Raw genomic sequence first — 19763 nt, 5'->3', positions numbered from 1 at the left:
AATTTGTGCTGGGAAAGAAGTCCAATGACCTCTCTGCAGAGAGAATTGTCCTTCCTTGAGGTGGGCTTCCAACAGAAGGTAGTTTGCCTTTGGAGGATTGAATACCATTATAAAGATGGCTCTTGGCCAGGTTTGAAAACCTGATCCTTTTCACAGTAGGACTTTTTGGAGAGTCCTACAGGTAGCAATGGAATCACATATGCCTGAGTCTTGAAGAGGTGCGTGTGACAATGCTGAAGATGTCACACCACATTTACCAAACCGCAGCGAACCTGAAGCCATATGGGAAGTTTGAGAGATGGCCTAGCAATCATTCCTAGTTGAAATGATCTCAGGCTTTTAAGATCCATCCGAAAGCTTAGCCAAGAAATTAAGCTGGTGAAATGCTTTTCTTAGACTGTCACAGCATGTGCTGACAGAACACATTATGTGCTATAAAATTAGAAGAGGTTTTAAAATTCCCTTTCTCCCTCCCATGCCATTTCAAACCCCCAAAGAGACAATAATTATCAGGTGATAATTTTCAGAAAGCACCTTCCCACATAACAGCAGGTTTTCCAGATGAGTGATGCATTGTGTTAATAAGGTTATGTCAGGCGAACAGCCTCTTTTCCTCTTTTCCCACCTGCCTGAGCTTGTTATAGATAAAGCATGGTCTTCCTGGCCCACGTGTAATCACTCAGCAAATTGTGCACAGGGGGATTTTATTTGGGCAGAAAGGTCATTTGGTTGGGAGCTGGGAGATACCTTGGGAAGCTGGACTGAAACAGAGACCAAGGAGCACTGCAGAGTCCCATCTTGCGCTTGGAATGTCAAATGAGCATCTTTGATCTGCCTCTTCTGATTCAGAAGGTGGTGTGTACATGAAGGCAACCCTCCTGAAACAATGTGGTCCTTTACAGTTCCCTCTCAAAACAAATCTCATTACTTTTTCACTTCCTTTGTGATATCACTTGCAAATCACTTAATTTTCTGATATCTGTCCAGTACTAATGTACATTAGGTGAAACAGTATTTGTCAGCTTTCTAATTCCACTTAAAGTTTTGACATATGCTGTCTTAGAGGAAGGGATAGGCACATGATTCACGTTTTATTCTACACTTCAGGGAAACATATAAATGTGGCAGTATTTACAGGAATGGAAGCAGTAATATAAGGCACAGGAAGGGGAGCCCTGGGTGGTTTAGCAGTTGGTGGACTTTCAAATTCAGGACCTAACAAGTAGATACATTATGAGCATAGTGCATCTACAATGCCAGCTAATGCCTGCCTCTCTTCTTACCAGACAAAACATAAAGATGTTCCCCATGGCAGCACTGTGCTTGGTTTATGTTATTTATTCAATAAGCCTTTTGGCACTAGTTTAAGGGATAGAAAGAGAAAAGCTAGTAGACAGGATGGCAAAACCGTAACATAAGCCCAGCGCTCTTTAAAGTAATTTCTTTAATAAATGTTTTTTTGTGTCTCTTTTTGGCTGTGTAAGAAAGAAGAAAGATCTGAGGTGGGTGTTACTTTTCTTCCAGCGAGTGTTTTCATGTAGTTGTTCTTAAACCTTCCTTATCCTGCTCCCCAGTGGGAGAAGGGAGGTATTTATAGGGAGAGACAATCAACAGAAAGCACACTACTGTTATTAGGTATAACAGGACTTTAAGACTTAGAATTATTGTTGTATTTCCCTGTATCTGCAGGGGCTTTGCTTTCTTATATCAAACAGACCTGATCTGTGCTGGCTTAAAGGAGCTATTTATATCCTGTCACATCAGCAGTCATCTCCACAATCAAAATTCAGGCTCCTGGTGTTGCTGAATATTTTGCTTATCCTGCAGAATAGTATGATTAGGAGGGATTTTGTATTAAGGATAATCAAGTCAACTTCACAGAAATGGGTAGAACCCGCCGAATTCTTATCCGCTTCTTGAAATTACATTTTTGGAAAGAGAATTGTGTCTCAGCAAAGTGGGCTGGCTTATATCTGCCAAGAAGCACTCGGATTTTTTAAGCTCTTATATCATGTTTTGTTATGAAAGTTATCTGTACTATGCTTGCAGTCTTTTTTGTTGTTGTTGTTGGTTGGTTTTCTCATGTAGGCAGATTCTTTCTTCCCTGCACTCTTATGCTAGATGTTTAGGCTTAAGGAAGACAAGGAGCTTTCTGGCAGCCAAGCCCAGCATAAGCTGACAGAGTGTATGTTGTGCTTTTGTCCAGACATCGTAAGACATACTGTATTGGGCTTATGTGGCAAGGTTTTAGTAGCTGGGAAGCTGCAGGGGTGGCTTCTGTGAGCAGAGCCCAGCAGCTGCCCCGTGGCAGATCAGAGTCAGCTCCAAAAGGGACCTGCTGCTGGCCATGAGTGCTGCTGGTTGGGTCTCTAGGAGAGAAAAAAAAAAAAAGAAAAAAAAAAAAAAAACTTCTATGCTACATCAGCTGGGAGAGAGGGGTGAGAAATGTGAGAGAAGCAGCCCTGCAGCCCCCAAGGCGAGTGCAGCAGGAGGGCAGGAGGTGCTCCAGGCACACAGCACAATCCCCCTGCGGCCTGTGGAGAGGCCCCTGGTGGAGCAGGCTGTCCCCCTGCAGCCCACGGGTCCCACACGGAGCAGATCTCCACGCTGCAGCCCGTGGAGGAGCCCCCGGTGGAGCAGGTGGATGTGGCCTGGAGGAGGCTGCGGCCCACGGAGAGCCCCCGCAGGAGCAGGCCCCGGGCCGGAGCTGCAGCCCGTGGAGAGGAGCCCCCGCAGGAGCAGGGGGTCTGGGGGGAGCTGCCGCCCGTGGGGGACCCGTGCTGGAGCAGTTTGCTCCTGGGGGACGGACCCCGTGGTACGGAGCCGTGTGGGAGCAGGTCTTGAAGAGCTGCTGCCTGTGGGCAGCCCCCACAGGCTCAGTTGGGGAAGGACGGCATCCCGTGGGAGGGACCCCGCGTGGAGCAGGGGCAGAGAGGGACCGTGAGGGAGCCGTGGGGACGAAGTGGCAGGGACTGACCGCAGCCCCTGTTCCCCTGTGCTGCGTGGGGTGAAGGAGTGAGAAGAGGGTGGATAGGGAAAGGTTTTTCAGTTTACTTTTAATTCTCACTTCGCTGTTAGTAACAAGCAATGAATTGTATTAGTTTTCCATATGCTGAGTCTGTTTTGCCCGTGACTGTAATTGGTGATCCCCTCCCTGTCCTCGTCTGAACCCACAAGCTGTATTTTCATCCTATTTTCTTCCTCTGTTCTATTGAGGAGGGAGAGTAATTGAGCAGCATGTTGGTGCTTAGCTGCCCCATTGTTGTTAAACCACCACGCATGCCACTGTTGTTAACCCACCACACGTGTAACAAGATCTATCTGAATCGTCTCTTAAGACTGTAATTTTCTAAAAGGCATTGTAATAAGAAATATAATACTGGATTTATGATCCAAACAAGAGTTTGACATGAGAAAAAAAAAAAAATCCCTGCACATCTGAATAACTGTTCTGGTTCATGATGAACCTTCTTAACAGATAAAACCCAAATGCTGAGTCTGTGGTAGTCAGGTCGTAGATTCTCGTGACCTTTTAGCAGGAGTAGTTCCGTGTGTAACGTGTGGTATCTTTCCCTGTATTCCCAAGTCACTCATATTTTCTGAGGGCCCTTGTCTCTCCTGTGTGCTGCTCCTGAGGCTTTCTCTTGCAGCCTCTTCTGTCGGACTGGAGGTTTCATCTGAATTCCACGTCAAATGGCATATTAACTGTACCAGGCGAATACCACATGGATGGGCCCATTCTGGAATCCGTTCCCATCACCAGTCACCAACTCCTCCCTTTCTCAGACACTTTTCTCATTATTTTGTGAAGAGTCCTTAACTGGGACTGGGTCAGGATTCCCACTGAACACTGACTTCGTGCTCTATCACAAACCATTCATACAACTGCCGTGTTTTGCTTACGTGATTACAACTTGGATTTCATAAGGTCACCAAGTTCCTAAATGAATTCCAGGCAGTGAGGACTCTGTGAGAAGAACATAGGTCCCCGCGTTCCCACTTACCTCAGCAGAAATGAGACGAAAGGGAGGCTGCACTCTGGGACTCGTTTATCTCATCAGGCTGTACAAATTGTGTTTTCGAGTCAGCTGTCCTCAGAGAGCTCCACCCTCAGGCTCCTTTCCCCTCTCTCCCACTACTGTGCTAATCAGATCATAGTGCTTCTCAACTCCACTGTGCCTTATCTACAGGTAATACAGTACAGCTACACCTCTCCTTGTTGTCATTGCCATCTCTCGGTGCGTTCAGTAGTTATGGCAAGTGACTAATTGAATTCTGAATTTCAACTAAGAGGCAATTATTATGAAGATCAACCATCATTATCAGCTTCTGCCCTGGTAGCATTTCAGAAGGGGGTTAACCAGGGAGCTTCATAGCTGTGTGCTCTCCTAGTCAGTCAAGCTGAGAAATAAACTGGGCTTCAGCCCAGTGTGTGTGTGTATATATATATATTATATATATATGTATATATATATATTATATGTATATATATATTATATATATATTATATACATATATATATATTATATATATGTATATAAAGGCACTTGTATGTACCTTAGGTAATTAAGCTCTCCCTGTTGTCAATAGAGGTGGTGGCTGCAGTCACTAGGGATCAATTCACTTGCTTAAACTTAAGCTTCCATCACAATTTGTGATGCCGTTGATTGAGTGACTGCCTTGGACACCATAGGGCATCTCAGATAGCACTCAGTGTCTATCTAGCAGCATGTGCATTGTAACTGCCACTTGCATATGGGCATCTGCATCATAATATCAGAATTTATATGTCTTAATCTTGAGCTCTGTTTCATCTGTAGGAAGGAGTATTAGAATAGGGCAGGCATGAAGAGGGACTGTTCTTGGGTGCTGTTTTATTTAGCTTCCAGTGATATAAGTTTCTATGACCTGCTGAACCAGAGGTGATGTCTGTGAATGTTAAACGAGTGACCAAATGCCTGTTTGGTCTTGTGTGGGGTAACTGGCCTCGTAGCAGAGATTAATTTGAATAGGCGTGTGTGGAAATCTTAAGCTTAGTATGAATTTCAGACTTTACTCTCAGAACAGGCTTTTTGGGAGACAAAGTCTTGTTTCTGTTCAGCTAGCTAGTTGGTGGTGTTTATTTTTTATCATGTGCTGACATCCAGGTGAAGGGGAAAGGTGATAACCTGAGGAATATACAGATTCAATACAGATTGCTTCATAATCTCCTTCTTTTCTTTCCGCTTAAAGATACACAGGAGTCTGAGTTGAAGATCATTGGGTTCTGCATGCAGTCACGTTTCTTTATGTGCTGTCTCAGAGAATTAGCCACAAAGTGCAAATAGCCTTAGGAGACTGCAGACTCGCCCTGCATCTTCATGTCAAGTTCAACGCAGTAACACAACACAGGAAGAAAGTAGTCTCCGTTTGTTTCAAAACAAAGAGCTCTGCAAGCTATTACAGGGTATATTTTTAGTTCCAGGCACTGTAGCACTTTTTGACAGACACAGAAAAGGAGGGATTATTTTCCTTTTTACTCTTCCTTAATTCTTTTGACACATGTGGCCCAAACTCAGTCATGTCAATCTGTATGAGAAAAAAAAAAGAGCCGTGTACTATTTGTGAAAGCAGAGTCAACTGAGCATTTATCAAATGTTTGGTAGCCTGTTCACTTGTCTCTGTCTCCTTCCTGGTGTTCCCTTTATTGTTTTTGTAACAGCATGGTCCTGGTACTTCAGAACAAGAGTTTTCTTAATCACAAGCGTTGAAATAATTTCCTAAAGGAATTAATAACATTTAGGGATAATAATCGTAGGCATGAATAATAATTGTTTTGTTGAGTGATTAATAGGAGTTGTAAGGAGATGTGACAAAGAAAGCAGCTTCCAGGATAGCTCCCGAATCATCCTTCTGAGGAGTGATTGTTCTGGAAAAGGGCAATCGTCTTAGGATTCCCTACCACTCGTCACACCTCAATCCTGAGACAGTTCAAAATGAAGATGTAAAGAAACAGAATATGCACTATATCAGAGATGTAACTTATGGAATATTTTTTGTTAACCTTTGATGAGTCAAAAGAGTGAAAAGTATTGAAAGAAGTTGTGGATGTATTTCCTGAGAAGAACTGTGTGGAGTTGACTTGAAAGGGATTGGAAAGTCACAAAGAATGTGTACTTTTTGTTTAATTTTATATTAACAGGTATTTAATTGGACAAAGTTAAACAGAACCACATTTCTGACTGCTTTGTACAGTTCAGTCTGTGGGGTCTTTCTTAAGGGGCTGAAATGAGAATACCTGCTGCCAGGTAGCACGCCTCTTGCCTAGGACAAGAGCGACCTGGTGAGCACAGTGTAGGTCCGTCAGCATCAGAAACTCTGGACTGGGACTTTCTTAGGTCAGTAACGAAGAAAAGAGCTGGGGATACAGAGGCCAGCTTGTGAGTCCTGGAATCAACTGTTGTTAAGAAAGTGAAAGCACAGCCACAGAGCTAGCCACAGCCCAGCAGTGAGGTGCATCTCCGAAATGAGAAGCAGGGTAACAGCTGGCTGGCCCAGGAAGGAGGTGCACATGGGATCCAGGTCTGAGTAAAGGTTGATTCTTGGACTTCAGTGCTCAGGTGTAAAATGGATAAATAAATAAGGAAATGGAGAAAGAGATACAGACCAACAGAGCTGTGTATGTTGAATGACCTTTTGTGCTTGTCTAGCCCAGCAAGTATTAAACCTGCTCAGTTTGTCTAAGGAAAGTTGTGTTCAGAGGTGCTGAATGCATGACTAAGAGCATCTGTGCAAGACTGTGCACAAAGGTGTGGGCAAGACCAAAATCTTTATCAGTATGCCTAATGGAGTAGGCCTTGGGCTAGAAATCTAGAGAAATGTTTTTCTAAAGTCTGGAAGACTTCTAAACTCCTAAAAGGTTCTGCTTCTGCCTTTGCTTTTGACATGTTACATGACCTGTGTGAATCACTCGAGCTCTTTAGCAGATAGGAAATCAATACAGAAAGTGAGCATAATTAGACTGTTGGAGCTTCTCATAAAGCATTTTAGGATTTCTGGCAAAGGAAAACAATAGAAAGCTGCGCAACATTTCTTGCATGCTTGAAAGGCTGGAGAGACGTCAGATTGGTGAGCTAGACAAAGCTGAGGTCAGAAATGTTTTTCTAGGGGAACATTTATTGCCTAAAATATTATTTATCTGCCTTCCAACCCTCTCCTATAAGTGCATTATAATTCTGCATGAATGTCAAAAAAGCTCCAACAACATGACATCTAAGAAAACCTTTCTTTGCACAAAGGCTAGCTTTCAGGATGATGTTGGCTGCTATACAAAGTAATAAGCATTGGTTGGATAACTCTTCATTCCTCTCCTTATTTTTGTCTGAATATCCCTCATTCACAAATAAAGTATGTGGAGAGAGATTTTTCTTTTCAATCTCCTGCACTTCTGAGCGCTGTTACAATTACATCGAAGTGCTACCTACTGCTGTCACTTCTGATCTCTAGAAATAGCAAGCAGTGTACTGGTGCATTGTGAATCCTTCCTGTTTCTATCTTGTCACTGCAACAATCAGAAGAAAACCACCAAAGATCTCGGGTGGGAAGGATGGCACATGAATAAATAATGTATAGGCCATGATTCAGTCCCTATTTTTAGAAGCTTACTGTTTTTGTGGGGCTTTGAAAAAGGGCTAAGAATAGTATACACATGAAGTGATGTATCCTTTATGCAGCACAGGGTTTTTCTGTCTCATCTGATCTGAATCCTACAAAATCTGAGCAGTCAATCTGGGGAATTTATGCAATTCCTATTTTTTTTACTGGATACCATGGAAGAGAAGCACACAAGAAAAAATACTTTGCTTGATACCCAGCAAAATGTCTTATTCTGAACATTATTTATAAATGAATAAAAATTATTTGGAGATGGAAAGTCTAATCACAAGTGAAATTGAACTTTTTTTTCTCACACACACAAAAAAAAAGCATAGTGGATATCAGTTTTGAATATATAAAATACAATAACTATTTGGTTTAAATAGCGGAGGAGGCACTGGGAGAAGCTTGCAATATCCCAGTGATTAGGATGCTGTGAAAGGAATGAATCCGGGAGCTGGGTTTAAGTTCCTTTGAAGTCCAGCAGTGGAAGGAACAGAAAGAACAGAGCTGAAGTTCCCCGTGGGCCATGATGTCTGAGGCTGGAATGTTTGTGGGGTTTTTTGGTCGGTTGGTTTGGTTTGGTTTGGTTTTCCCCTGTGTTCCTTGTGTTTTTTTCTGAAATTCAAAAATGTCAAAACGTTTATGTCTTTTCTGGGGGATAAAATTTGGATGAAATTTACCCAATTTAACAAGTGATTTTGGCTGCCCCAAAATTGCGTTTAAAAAATAATCAGATGAGAAAATGTCATCTAGCTTCAAGCTGGACACTGAGACAGGTCTTCTCCCCTTTCTCATCCGATCTGAAAGGCCAGCAGTTCACCAAACTTATTTTCATGTTAAATATCTTCCCTTATTTGTGCTTGCTCCCCCTCAAAGCAAGGCAAATTATCCAACTTGGTCAGAGGAAAATACAGAGGCAAAAAGAGTTTAACGGTAGTCTTAAAAAAAGGAAGAAAAAAAAAAGTCTATTAAGATATCAGCAAAAACTTATCAGTAAGAAATCGAACAGTGTTTGAAATGGTTTTACAAAGCGATTACTAGAAATTCTTGGTGCTTATGCTTTTTAATCCAGACTGAACAAATCCTATTGGCAAGGAGATGGACAACACGGTCCACTGTGCTCTTTCAGTTATTTGTTGCATCTGTGGTTCTCTGAGGCTGCCTCAGTCAAGGCTAACTCCACTTCCCAAAACTTTGTGCTTTCCAGGGAGTTTGTTCAGTGGGGGTTCTGGTTTTCTGGTTGAAGGACCTTCATTTCAGCTTGGCTGGCAGCTAACATGGATCAGCAAGCTGTCAGAGCAGTCAGATACCCCTAGCTGTGCACAGCTCAGAACTTAACAGGCTGTGTTTTATTTATTTATTCATTTTCCTAATTATTCCTTCACTCCAGTAGCATGATGGTCTCATGATTATAGGGCCGCTCCATGCATGTGGGATCCAGGACTTCCAATTTAATGATGACTGGAAATGTAAACCTTGTCAAAGTCATCTATGCAAGGCAGAGCAAAATGACTAAAATCTTCTTAAAAACCAACTGAAGTTGTCAAAGGCAAGATCCATTACAGTAGTGCTTGCATGCAATGTCTTGAATTGCCTTTCACCTGCTAATGACTGGAAGGATGTGGTTAACTGCCTGCTGAGAATTACATCCGCTTACCTTTCCCCTCTATTCGTCTCTTCTTTATTTCATGCTTTTAATAGAGTTTTACTGACTAAATACAAACCTGCCACCAGGCCAATCTATACAGATTGGGTTACTGCTACCTAAGAGGTATTATTTTCTTCAACAGGAGCAATTTAAAAAAAAAAAAAAAAAGTAAAAAAAGTGATGCCACTCATCAAATACTCCTCTTTGCTTATTCCATTCAGAAATGCAACATCATCTGCTGTTGGAAATGAAATTAAGGTCAAGGTTTTACCTCTCAAGATGATGTAAACCATTGATCCCAAGCCGTGTTTTAAAGTTGGCCCAGCACATAGTCATGTTCTGTTGGTACAGTTTTTGCAGCTACTCTGTGTGCATGTACTTTTTTTTTTTTTTTGTCTGGTGGTGCTGGTTATTGGCATTTTAATTACAATGATCAGGTAAGCACTTGCAATTCTGAAGCAGATACACTGAAAACCAAGAGTTATCACCAGCTCTCTCAGCCTTTCTTCACAGGAGAGGTGCTCCAGCCCTCTGAGCATCCTCGTGGCCCTCCTCTGGACCTGCTCTAACTGGTCCATGTCCTTCTTGTGCTGGGGGACCCAGATCTAAAGTTTAATATAGTTTGTGTGTGTGTATAAAAATGAGACATTCCTGTAGTATTTGATTGCTTTTCTAACTTTATTCAGAGAAGAACCATAAAAATAGACTGAGCTAGGCATGCCTTTCCCAAAAGCTGGAGTGAGGGCGAATAGGCACCATACTGCTGTCTGCAATATCCTCACCACGCTGCAGATGTTGGTGTTTCCACTGTCTTGGGGTATGGAGGCAAATAAAAGTTTCCAAGTTAATTTTAGACAGCTGGAGCTGAAATGTTGGCTGGTGCATAGAATCAAGGCCTGGCATCCTGCTGCCAAAACAGCAGCCACAGAGCAGGAGCGGTAGAGGAGGATATTGCAGTGTGCTGTCTGAGGGGCCGTAATTGCTGCAGTTGACTCTGGGAATAGTGCCATAGCTGTCATTGGCTTTATTGGTAGAATATAACTGTGATCAGCATGAGTGATTTGGTCCTGAGAGGGAATATGAAAATGAGTATGTTATAGTGGCTGTCTTGGAGCAGGTGAGGTATATTTTCTGGACGCTAGCAACCTGAGTGACAGTCCGAGCACTACTGGATGTTTCTTTCTATTCAGGGAGTTCCCTTTTACCTCCTTGCCTGATTCCTGGACTGATGATTAAGCAGAAGCAAGCAAGTGCCAGAAATGTTGCTCATCAACATTTTCAAAGTCAAGGAAGAGGCCATAGATTGAGACATAGGCATTAATATTGGATCATGTGTCAGAAGCTATGTGTATAATGGCTGTCTGTTGCCTGTGTCATCGTGAGTCATCTACTGCTCGTTATTTGCTTGCATGAAGATTAAATCTGCTTGTCAGGTTGTATTATATGACTGCAAGTGCACACAGAGCACAGATAACTAAAAGTTATAACTACCAAAAAACTGTTAATTTATTTTGTGTATGTGTTCTTTAGAATTAAATCAGTAAGGCGAGAGAAATGAAAAGAAAATATACTGGGTTCTTCAGTATGCCATTTGTCTAAGGAAATGACAATTGCCACCATTTCTGTTTCACTAGAAAGAAAAGAAATCATGCTAATAGCTCTCAATAGCTATTGTTGCCCTAGAAAGATCGTGTGTCTATTCTTCTCTTCCTGGGCGTTCATTGTGTGTCTCCACAATGGAGTTGTTCATCATGACTCTTTGTACGTCTTTTTTTCATGATTAAGAACAAATGAACTTAGTCTAGGCTCTTTCTGTACATAGTGCTTTAAAGCAAAGCACAGGAATCCTTATAGCAAAAAGCACATTAATCCCAGTTCTTATTGGAAAACCAGGTGTGAAGGAATACTCTCCTGTATGTTCAATAACCAAAGAGATCATAGAAGTCTCTTGGTAAGATCTCTGGCTGTTGGTTCTGTGATTCATTTGAAGTTGACATTATTTTATCCAGGGTCTTCTGTGAAGAGGTATACAAGCATACACACAAGTCAGTTGTGGCTGACTGTGCAAGCAAGAAGCCTCTGTCCAGTGCATACGTGATTGGTCCGATGTCCCCAAGAAATGGTAGACTTGCCGATGATATCCCATGGGACTGATCTCGGCATGAACGAGCTGCTGCTTCAGAATGCCTGCAGTGAGGCTCTTGCCCTCTAATATTACCTCACTTACTAAAACAGAAATTTCTGCTTTAAAATTCTGAGTAATGATCACAGATGTTATTAAAATAGATACATGAAAATACAGTCAGTATGATCAGAAACTTGTTTCCATGTGGCTATTAGAACTAATGTTGTAAGGCATCTGGAAGAACGAAAGAAGACCTTTGCTTTGGAGTATGAATTACTGATGACTACTGCAGTTTGGAATGAGACTTTCCCAGAAGTCGGATCTACTTGCCGTGTTTGTTTCCGAGAAGTGGCTGATGCTGGAGGAGATTCTGGACTGGAGAAATTCAGAGTCTGATTTTTGTCCTCCTCTTTTTTCTGATACTCACCATGTAAGAGGTCTGGGTTTATGAGCTGCCACACTGCTTTGCTGTGTATGTTGTGTAGGATTCCTGCGTTTGCAATGAAAGAGCTCAGGGGTGCATTTTGTAACCGCTAATATTCTTCATGTTGCACGTCAATATGGAGGAAGAAATGAATGGCCTTCATTACACTTAATCTTACTTTGCTAATCATGATCTGTTCTCCAATATTTCCTTTGGATTAAAAACTTGAGATTCTGTGTTCAAAGGGAAATGGGCCAATAATATCTTTGCTATCACTGGGATTCATGCAAATACCTGTTTCATCAGTTTGCAATCCCAGACTGACTATAGAACTCCCACCCATTTTACTAACGAGGTTTCAAGTGAAAATGAAGTTTTGTGGCCTTCAGTGGGACCTTTTTGCATTTACTAATTACTTAGGCCAGATGGTAAAGGTTAGGGCAAGACACACTTTGAATGTCTATCAGTAAGAAAGAGAAGCACTAACGAAACTCCAATGAATGTTTAATGTAGCAGTCAGCTAGTGTGAACCCAGGGGAATCATTGGGTGTCTCCGTCCCAGTGATTCACTGCAGGTTGTGGGAGCCTTTTTACATAGGTGAATACTTAGTTGGAGTTGTGCTGAGGATCTTAATCTTTGAAGGGCTAAGCCCATGCTCACATGGAGAGAAATATTGTTCATTTACTAATGGGAGGATTTTCAAGTGGCCATCCTGTTCTGTGGAAAGTCGCTTATCTTTCTGAAAAAGTTGCAAGGAGCAGAGAAGATGCAGTGCAGGAGACAGAGGCATCATGGCCTGATAAAGTAGAAGACATGGTTTGTGATGGTTCACAGATCTGTCACAGTCCTGCTAAGTCACTTTCAGGAAGTCATGCACACGTTTCGCTTCTGTTTCCGTACCTGTAAAATGGAAATAACAATGAGAAGAGGAGTGGAAGAAGTTTGTAGGGATGAAGAAAGCAATCCTAAAATTTGCTTTCAACTAAGAAAAATATTTTAGGGAAGCCATGTGTCAAATGAGTCTTCTTCCCCTAATTTTGACACTTCCCTTCTCTTTCACCCAACTTCAAGATATTTCTGTTTGCTGTCAATATTTTATCTGGAGGAAAATCAGAAGAAGAGTGGTTTTCCTTTTGGATGGATAAATAATTTCTTGATTCAAATATGTCTTTCCCTCTCAAGGACTTACATAGCCAAGTTCTACATTCCAAATGTCTGACAGCATTGTGCTTCTTGTCTCCACACCTGAAAAGGTAGAGTCATAGAAGAGAATCATAGAATCATTTAGGCTGGAAAAGAATTCTAAGGTTATCTGGTCCAACCGTTAACCTAGCACTGCCAAGCCTACCACTAAACCATGTCCCTAAGCACTGCATTTCACAGAATCACAGAATCATCTAGGTTGAAAGAGACCTCCAAGATCATCTAGTCCAGCCTCTGCCCTAACACTAACAAGTCCTCCACTAAACCATATCGCTAAGCTCTACCTCTAAACGTCTTTTAAAGACCTCCAGGGATGGTGACTCAACCAATTCCCTGGGCAGCCCATTCCAATGTCTAACAACCCTTTCGGTAAAGAAGTTTTTCCTCATATCCAACCTAAACCTCCCCTGGCGCAACTTTAGCCCATTCCCCCTCGTCCTGTCACCAGGCACGTAGGAGAACAGACCAACCCCCACCTCGCTACAGCCTCCTTTAAGGTACCTGTAGAGAGCGATAAGGTCGCCCCTGAGCCTCCTCTTCTCCAGGCTGAACAAGCCCAGCTCCCTCAGCCGCTCCTCGTAAGACTTGTTCTCCAGACCCCTCACCAGCTTCGTTGCCCTTCTCTGGACTTGCTCAAGCACCTCGATGTCCTTGTAGTGAGGGGCCCCAAACTGAACACAGTACTCGAGGTGCATTTACACGTGTTTTCAATACCTCCAGGGATGGTGACTCAACCACTTCCCCAGGCAGCCCGTTCCAATGCTTCACAATCCTTTCAGTGAATAATTTTTTCCTACTATCCAACCTAAACTTTCCCAGGTGCAACCTGAGGTCATTTCCTCTTGTTCTATTGCTTGTGGCTTGGGAGGAAAGACCAACCCCCACCACCCTACAACCTACTTTGAGGGAGTGGTAGAGAAGAATAAAGTCTTCCCTGAGCCTACTTTCCTCTAGGCTAAGTAACCCCAGTTCCTTCAACTGCTCCTTATTAGACTTGTTCTGTAGACCCTTTATCAGCTTCGTTGCCCTTCTTTGGACACGATATGCCTAGGGAAAGGAAGAGACAGGATAAATAAAACAAGGGTTTCTTAAGGACACTATCCTGGAAGTGGGATTCAGGATCTGATTAAGTGCCAAAGCTTCCCGTTCAGTGTCTGATTTTTGAAACAGACACTCAAAATCAGCAGCCAGGGAGCTTCATTGCTGGCCATTAGGAGGAGCCAAATACAGGGGTTTTCAAGGTTGAAACTTGGATCCAACCTTTGAACCCCACTGAAATCTGGTTTCAGAGAAGGAACTAAAAGATGTTTTGAGATACGTTTAGCTTTGTATGTTGAATAATAATAGTGAGGAAAGAAGTCTAATCACCTGCTTCCTTCTCAGAGGAAAACTGCATGTAAAATAGCACAGAAAATTGCAGTCTGTATCTGATTTTATTATAAGGACATGGAATTATATGAATTTACCAGTATATTAGTGACAGAAATGGAAACCGATGACCTTACTTTTCACACAGTTTTCCACAGTTGACCCCAATGTTACCAGTCATTTTATTTTGTTTGGCCTTGTCAGTCCAAGAAGAAACAGTGCAAATAGAAAAGAACAGACTGAAATCTGGTGGTATGTATGAATATGGTGCAACCTGGAGCTGTAGGCGAACTGTTCCTTGTTGCTTTCTATGTTGACTTCCCTCCTCTTTCCGAAAAAGCACCTTTTCAAAGCTTTCAATGGCTTTTTCAATGGCTGTTGTCAACAGCACTTTTAGAAACATCAATGTGAGACTTTCATTTGACATCTTATTTTCCTGATGACTGGGTGTTGAATTAGTACCGAAGGACCATGGCAAAGTCCCAACAAAAAAATGGGTAAAGGGCAGCAAGAACATCATGAAGAGTTCATTAGGAAGTTGTTTGTATGTATCTTCTGGGATCTCTCTGAATTTCCTGTTTTATTTTAACTTTCTTGTTTCTAAGTCAGTTTAAAATAAGCGTGGAAAAATCTATTTCTTGGGACTGGCTGTACTTTTGATGGCTGCAGAAAGGTAGTTTATGCAGCAAAACTGCATAGTTTTCTCTCTGAGTTCCTCCTGACGAAGAGGAGTGTTTACCAGAAGCTGAAACCTCCTCCCTACCTCCAATGTATGCAGTTCCCAGAGCTACTCAGGGTGTCAATGCAATTGGACATGAAATCGCTTTTCTTCGGTGAAGTAATTGCTGATTTTCACTTAATGACACCTTGGAAAGAGATCAGAGGGGGTTCTTTTTCATAGGGATGGGTGAACACATCCTACCCTAGGTGTACCCATTTCTGAAATCTGTTCTCGTGTGGCCTCCCCAGCACCTGCCTGTTCTGGGGCTTGCTCCTCTTTCAGGTTCTTTGCAGACGTTTTACCAATAAAGCTGTTGCAGAGAAAGACTCTAGAAAAATCAATATCCAGGAATGTTTCATCTAGTTCACAGTGGAATAAGCGGCAGGATAGTAGAGCAGTAAGTTTACCACCTGCATGCCCTTTTCCTAGATGGAACACTTCAGACCTAAATCTTTCTGCCCATTTATGAATACACCATTTAACTGCTTTCTGAAAGACACTTGCATTAAGTTTCTCTTGGACTGCTCTTTTAATATATTTTCTGTCACTCCCATTTACTTACAGAAACTATTATCAATAAACATCTTGAAAAACATGTTGTCTCCAGATGCATTGATGTCTTTTATTTGTCTTGTTCCCTCCTTGGCAGGCTGTTCAAGTCTTCCGTCCTCACAGTAGTGGGATATGTTGATTTGCCTTGTGAATAATCTTTACTGTTAACCTCTTCTTAAATATGTGAATTTGCTAGTCTGTTTAAAGTCCAGCACAGAGTGTTCATCTCTCTTTTATTTTGGTCCCTACCAGGAAACGCCTACAGAGAATGCCTGGGCAATGGAACGTGGGCTTCCAAGATAAACTACTCTCAGTGTGAGCCTATTCTGGATGACAAGGTCTGTATTTTTCTTTCCTTTCATTCTTCTCAATGTCATTTCTCAGCATATATGAATGCAAAGCCAAGCTTAAGGTTAACACGCTAATTTAGGATTTCTGAGCTGGATTCCATTTCTGTCTCTGCAACAAATCCTTCCTGTGAATTCAGCAAATCATTTATCCTCTCTCCATATCCTCTACACACATAGTTTTTAGAAAATAAAGCATGCTTTATTTCACCCTGTCCATGGTGGTATATGTTTATGCAGATCCGTCCTAGCTTTGTTGAGAGCCTACAGCTGCTACAGTAAATGTTAGTGATAATAACAGTAATACCAAAAGCTTCTTTGGCAGTGGAATGTAAACTTTCATTATCTGAGTCAACCCCTTACCTGCCAGTTCTAAAGTCTCATTGACAACTGGCCTTTCTAGATCTCAGTGCCATTTTCCCTTCAGCAAATATGTAAAGGGGCAGCAGCAGAAAAGTATAGAAAAAGCATACTCAGGTCCCAGCTGTCTTTAAAAAAATTGAGCCAGCCCTGCATTATATAGTTTACAAAATGAAATTAGCACAAAGGGTTAAGCCCCTTCAGAAAAGCTGCAAGCAATTGCAAATTGTCCTTTTTTTTCAAATGTCACACCTTTTTTGGAGGCATCGTAGACATTCATCCTCAGTTTAAACCTTCAGGCCTTCCCTGCCATGTCCTCTTTCCCTTCCCCTGCTTTGAGTGCTACAGTGGGACACACAGGCACACTGGGGTTTTGTCCTGTCTCTCTGCCAGGGGTGATAGAGCCCAGCAGCTCAGGCCTGTTTATGTTTTGGGGTTCTTTCCACTCTTTCTGCCACTTGAGTTGTGCCAGGCCGGTTTCAAACAGAGAGGAGGAAGACAAGGTCTTGCCTGCTGCAAGCTGTTTGCAGAGCTAATCCAGATTTCAGGCTCAGGAGTTGCACCCAGAACAGCTGTGATGTGGCTTGGCTATAGCTTGCCATCTGTCCTGTGAGATCCATGTTGCTGAATGTGGGCTTTGAGAAATGAATGAGAAAACAGGTAACTACACACCACATGCTGAGAAGTACCCACTCTTATTTATGGCTAGGTAATTTGTTGGATCCTACCCCCAAAAAAAAAAAAAAAAAAAAAAAAGCTGGAGGCTTCTAAAAAGTAAGAAACGCACCAGATCAGGACTGCCCTCTGGCGGGACTGGTAACATTCAAGATTGCCTGGCACAGTGGAGAGGGTCCCATGGCAAATCAAGCTGGTCTAAGTGGGAGCCACCCCAGTTCAGCCCATCCTTGTATTTCCTTCCCACTGAAAGTGGAAACACTTGATTTGTTGGGTCAGTTTTCAGCTGGATTGGTTCTCTGCACCTTCTTTTATCATTATTGCAGGAGTGCTGGTTGTAGGGCAAATGTAGGGAGTGAAAGGCTGACCAGGGTCGAAGGGGAAAGCATCCCATGGTAGCTCTGACTGAGGTGGATTTGCAGTTCTGTGAAACCAACTCTTAAAAATGAGCAAGGTGGGAAGGTGGAGTGTAGCATCTCAAGAACAGGGTAAAAGTCTGGGCAAAGACTAAAAATCTTTGGTGTGGGTTACCTCATATGGGAAACCTGAGCTGACAGTAACAGTCTGCTGTATGAGCTCAGGAAAATGCTGCTGTATTTTAATGAAACTCTTTATGTGTTTTTCTGCATAACTTAAACAGTTGCTGCCTCTGCACGGGCAAATATAGAGGAGTTTTATTTGAAGAGGCTGAAGAAGTGTTGTGACTAGAGTATGGGATTATCTCCTTTGCTCTGTTTTTGCTTTTAAAAACTTTGCAGCTATGGTGATAGCTTAAAACTTCTTAAATAGCATGTTCCTTAAACAGAGGAAAGTGCAGATGTTCCCCCGACCCTTGTTTGCTAAAGCTTAAAAACTCATTTAGTAGATCTTTAAAGATTTGAGACAAGCTTTACAAATATTAATATTTGTGAATATTTCCTAAATCTCTACATAATGCTCAGTGTCACAGATGAATACTTGGGTTGCTTTGTGATCTCAAAAAAGAAAAAGAAAAAAAAAAAAGAAATCCCCATGGATTTGCATAATCCTCCATTTTGATTAAAGGTGAGATGCAAGGACACACGTGGGTCTATTGTTATTTGTTGACTGATCGCAGCAGATGCCACGTATCGTTCAGGATGTACCCCCTGTGTTTTGTGTTAGTTTTTCACGCAGAAAACAACACCACTATCAAGCCTGACCACTTACAGCCAGATTTATAAGGAAGGACGTAGTTTGACTTGAAATGCAATGATTGATACATGGGGACAGAAACAGGAGTTTTCAAGATCAGCCCAGTGTCAAGTGCTACATGCTTTTATGACCACGTTGGCAATGCAGCAAGGGAAATTGCAGTTTTTGCAGCTGGGAGTCAGTTTCAGGGGACATAAACTCCCGTAGCACACATTCCCTGATGGATTACTTCCATACATAAGTGCTTATCTTGTGGCTGTGACCTGTGGCAGTCGTTGATAAAACCATGCTCTGGGACTACTTTGCTCCTAGATAGACGTTTTGGGTGGATTTAGTTTCCTGCACATAGTTATGTAGTGTTAGTTTAAAATGCCCCAGTGTTTCTGCACGCATCTGGCAGACATGCCACAGTCCTTGTGGGATAACTGTGTCCGTCAGCTGCAGTCTCGGAGGTCTGTCACTAGGGCCGACCAGGAGGAACAGAGTCCCCTGCATGCACCTCAAGGGGCACTGGATGCCTGTGTGTAGCCACAAATGTTCCCAGCCCTTGCTTCAGTTCTTGGTTCAGATTTGGATAGGTACCCAAATGTAGATGTCGCAATGTCAGCCTGAATCCCACTCTCTCAATGACCAATTGGCATCTTCTCCAGGCACCAGATTCAGGTACAGAAATCATTTTGATCCAACTGGCTGTTTGGCGTAATGTGTAATAAATGGGAAGCTTCTCCTTGGCCTACAAGCTCCTGTATCAAAGAGACCTTTGCTGCAGCTGGCACAAATCCGTGCCCTTGTTAGAAGACAAATGAGAGTCTCAAGCAGCAAAAAATATGTTTCAGCCTTCGTAAAAAGCTATAAATTAACAACTGTGGGCTTGTCTATGTGGCCTTTGGCAGCTGGGTATGAAATCGGCGCTGCTGCTGTTTCGAGGTGGCCTGAAGCTGTGTAGCTGAGTTAGGACCATGCTGGGCCTACGTTAATGCATCCTACTTAGGACCACAGTCACGTCAGGCACAGTTACCCAGCTTCCAGCTGGCTCACGACAGGAAAGCAGCGAGCTCAGAGGCAGATGAGAGAGCTCCCACTTGAAAGTAAAAAAAGCCTGTGCAGAAATACTGCCTCTTCCCTCGATTCGGCAGCAGTGAAAGTCAGCTTGCCTTTTCGTTGGCTTGTTCGACGCTCAGTTGAGTTAAGATTCACCTCAGCTGATCTTTAATTGTCTAAAAGTTACACATTCGGTCCAAACTAGTCATCCAGTTTCCCTGTATGGCCAAGAGAGGGATAAGGGCGCCTCTTCAGGGACTGAATTGTCATTACCCTGAACGTTTTTGCAGGAAGAATTGAACTATCCTTGCAACATACTCATTCCCTTGGCCTGACTCTCATGGAGTGCCAGGCAGTCAGCTTTGCCCAAACAATGAACTTTTAAGCAGCCCCTTAGGTGAGATAGATCCCCTGTTTTGGACATCTGGAAAGACAGGAGGAATGGGGAGGGCTGTATTAGGAGAAAGCAGAAGCAGTGGAAGCCAAA

The 19763-nt window shown here is 42.6% G+C and overlaps 1 protein-coding gene across 4 annotated transcripts in view; it reads left to right on the top strand.

Annotated features, from left to right (window-relative positions):
- Positions 1-19763, top strand: part of CRHR2 (corticotropin releasing hormone receptor 2) — a 158394-nt gene that overhangs the window by 72318 nt on the left and 66313 nt on the right. For all 4 annotated transcript variants that reach the window (XM_083825466.1, XM_083825464.1, XM_083825465.1 and 1 more), the window contains one exon: positions 15933-16018. In XM_083825466.1, the coding sequence (XP_083681592.1) occupies positions 15933-16018 (86 nt within the window). The remainder of the gene's footprint in view (positions 1-15932; positions 16019-19763) is intronic.

This window comes from Anser anser (genome assembly GCF_964211835.1).
Source record: "Anser anser genome assembly, chromosome: 2".
In the NCBI taxonomy this organism is placed as follows: Eukaryota; Metazoa; Chordata; class Aves; order Anseriformes; family Anatidae; genus Anser; species Anser anser.
The sequence above is the reverse complement of the archived record's forward strand: the minus strand, read 5'-3'. Positions and strand labels throughout refer to the sequence as shown.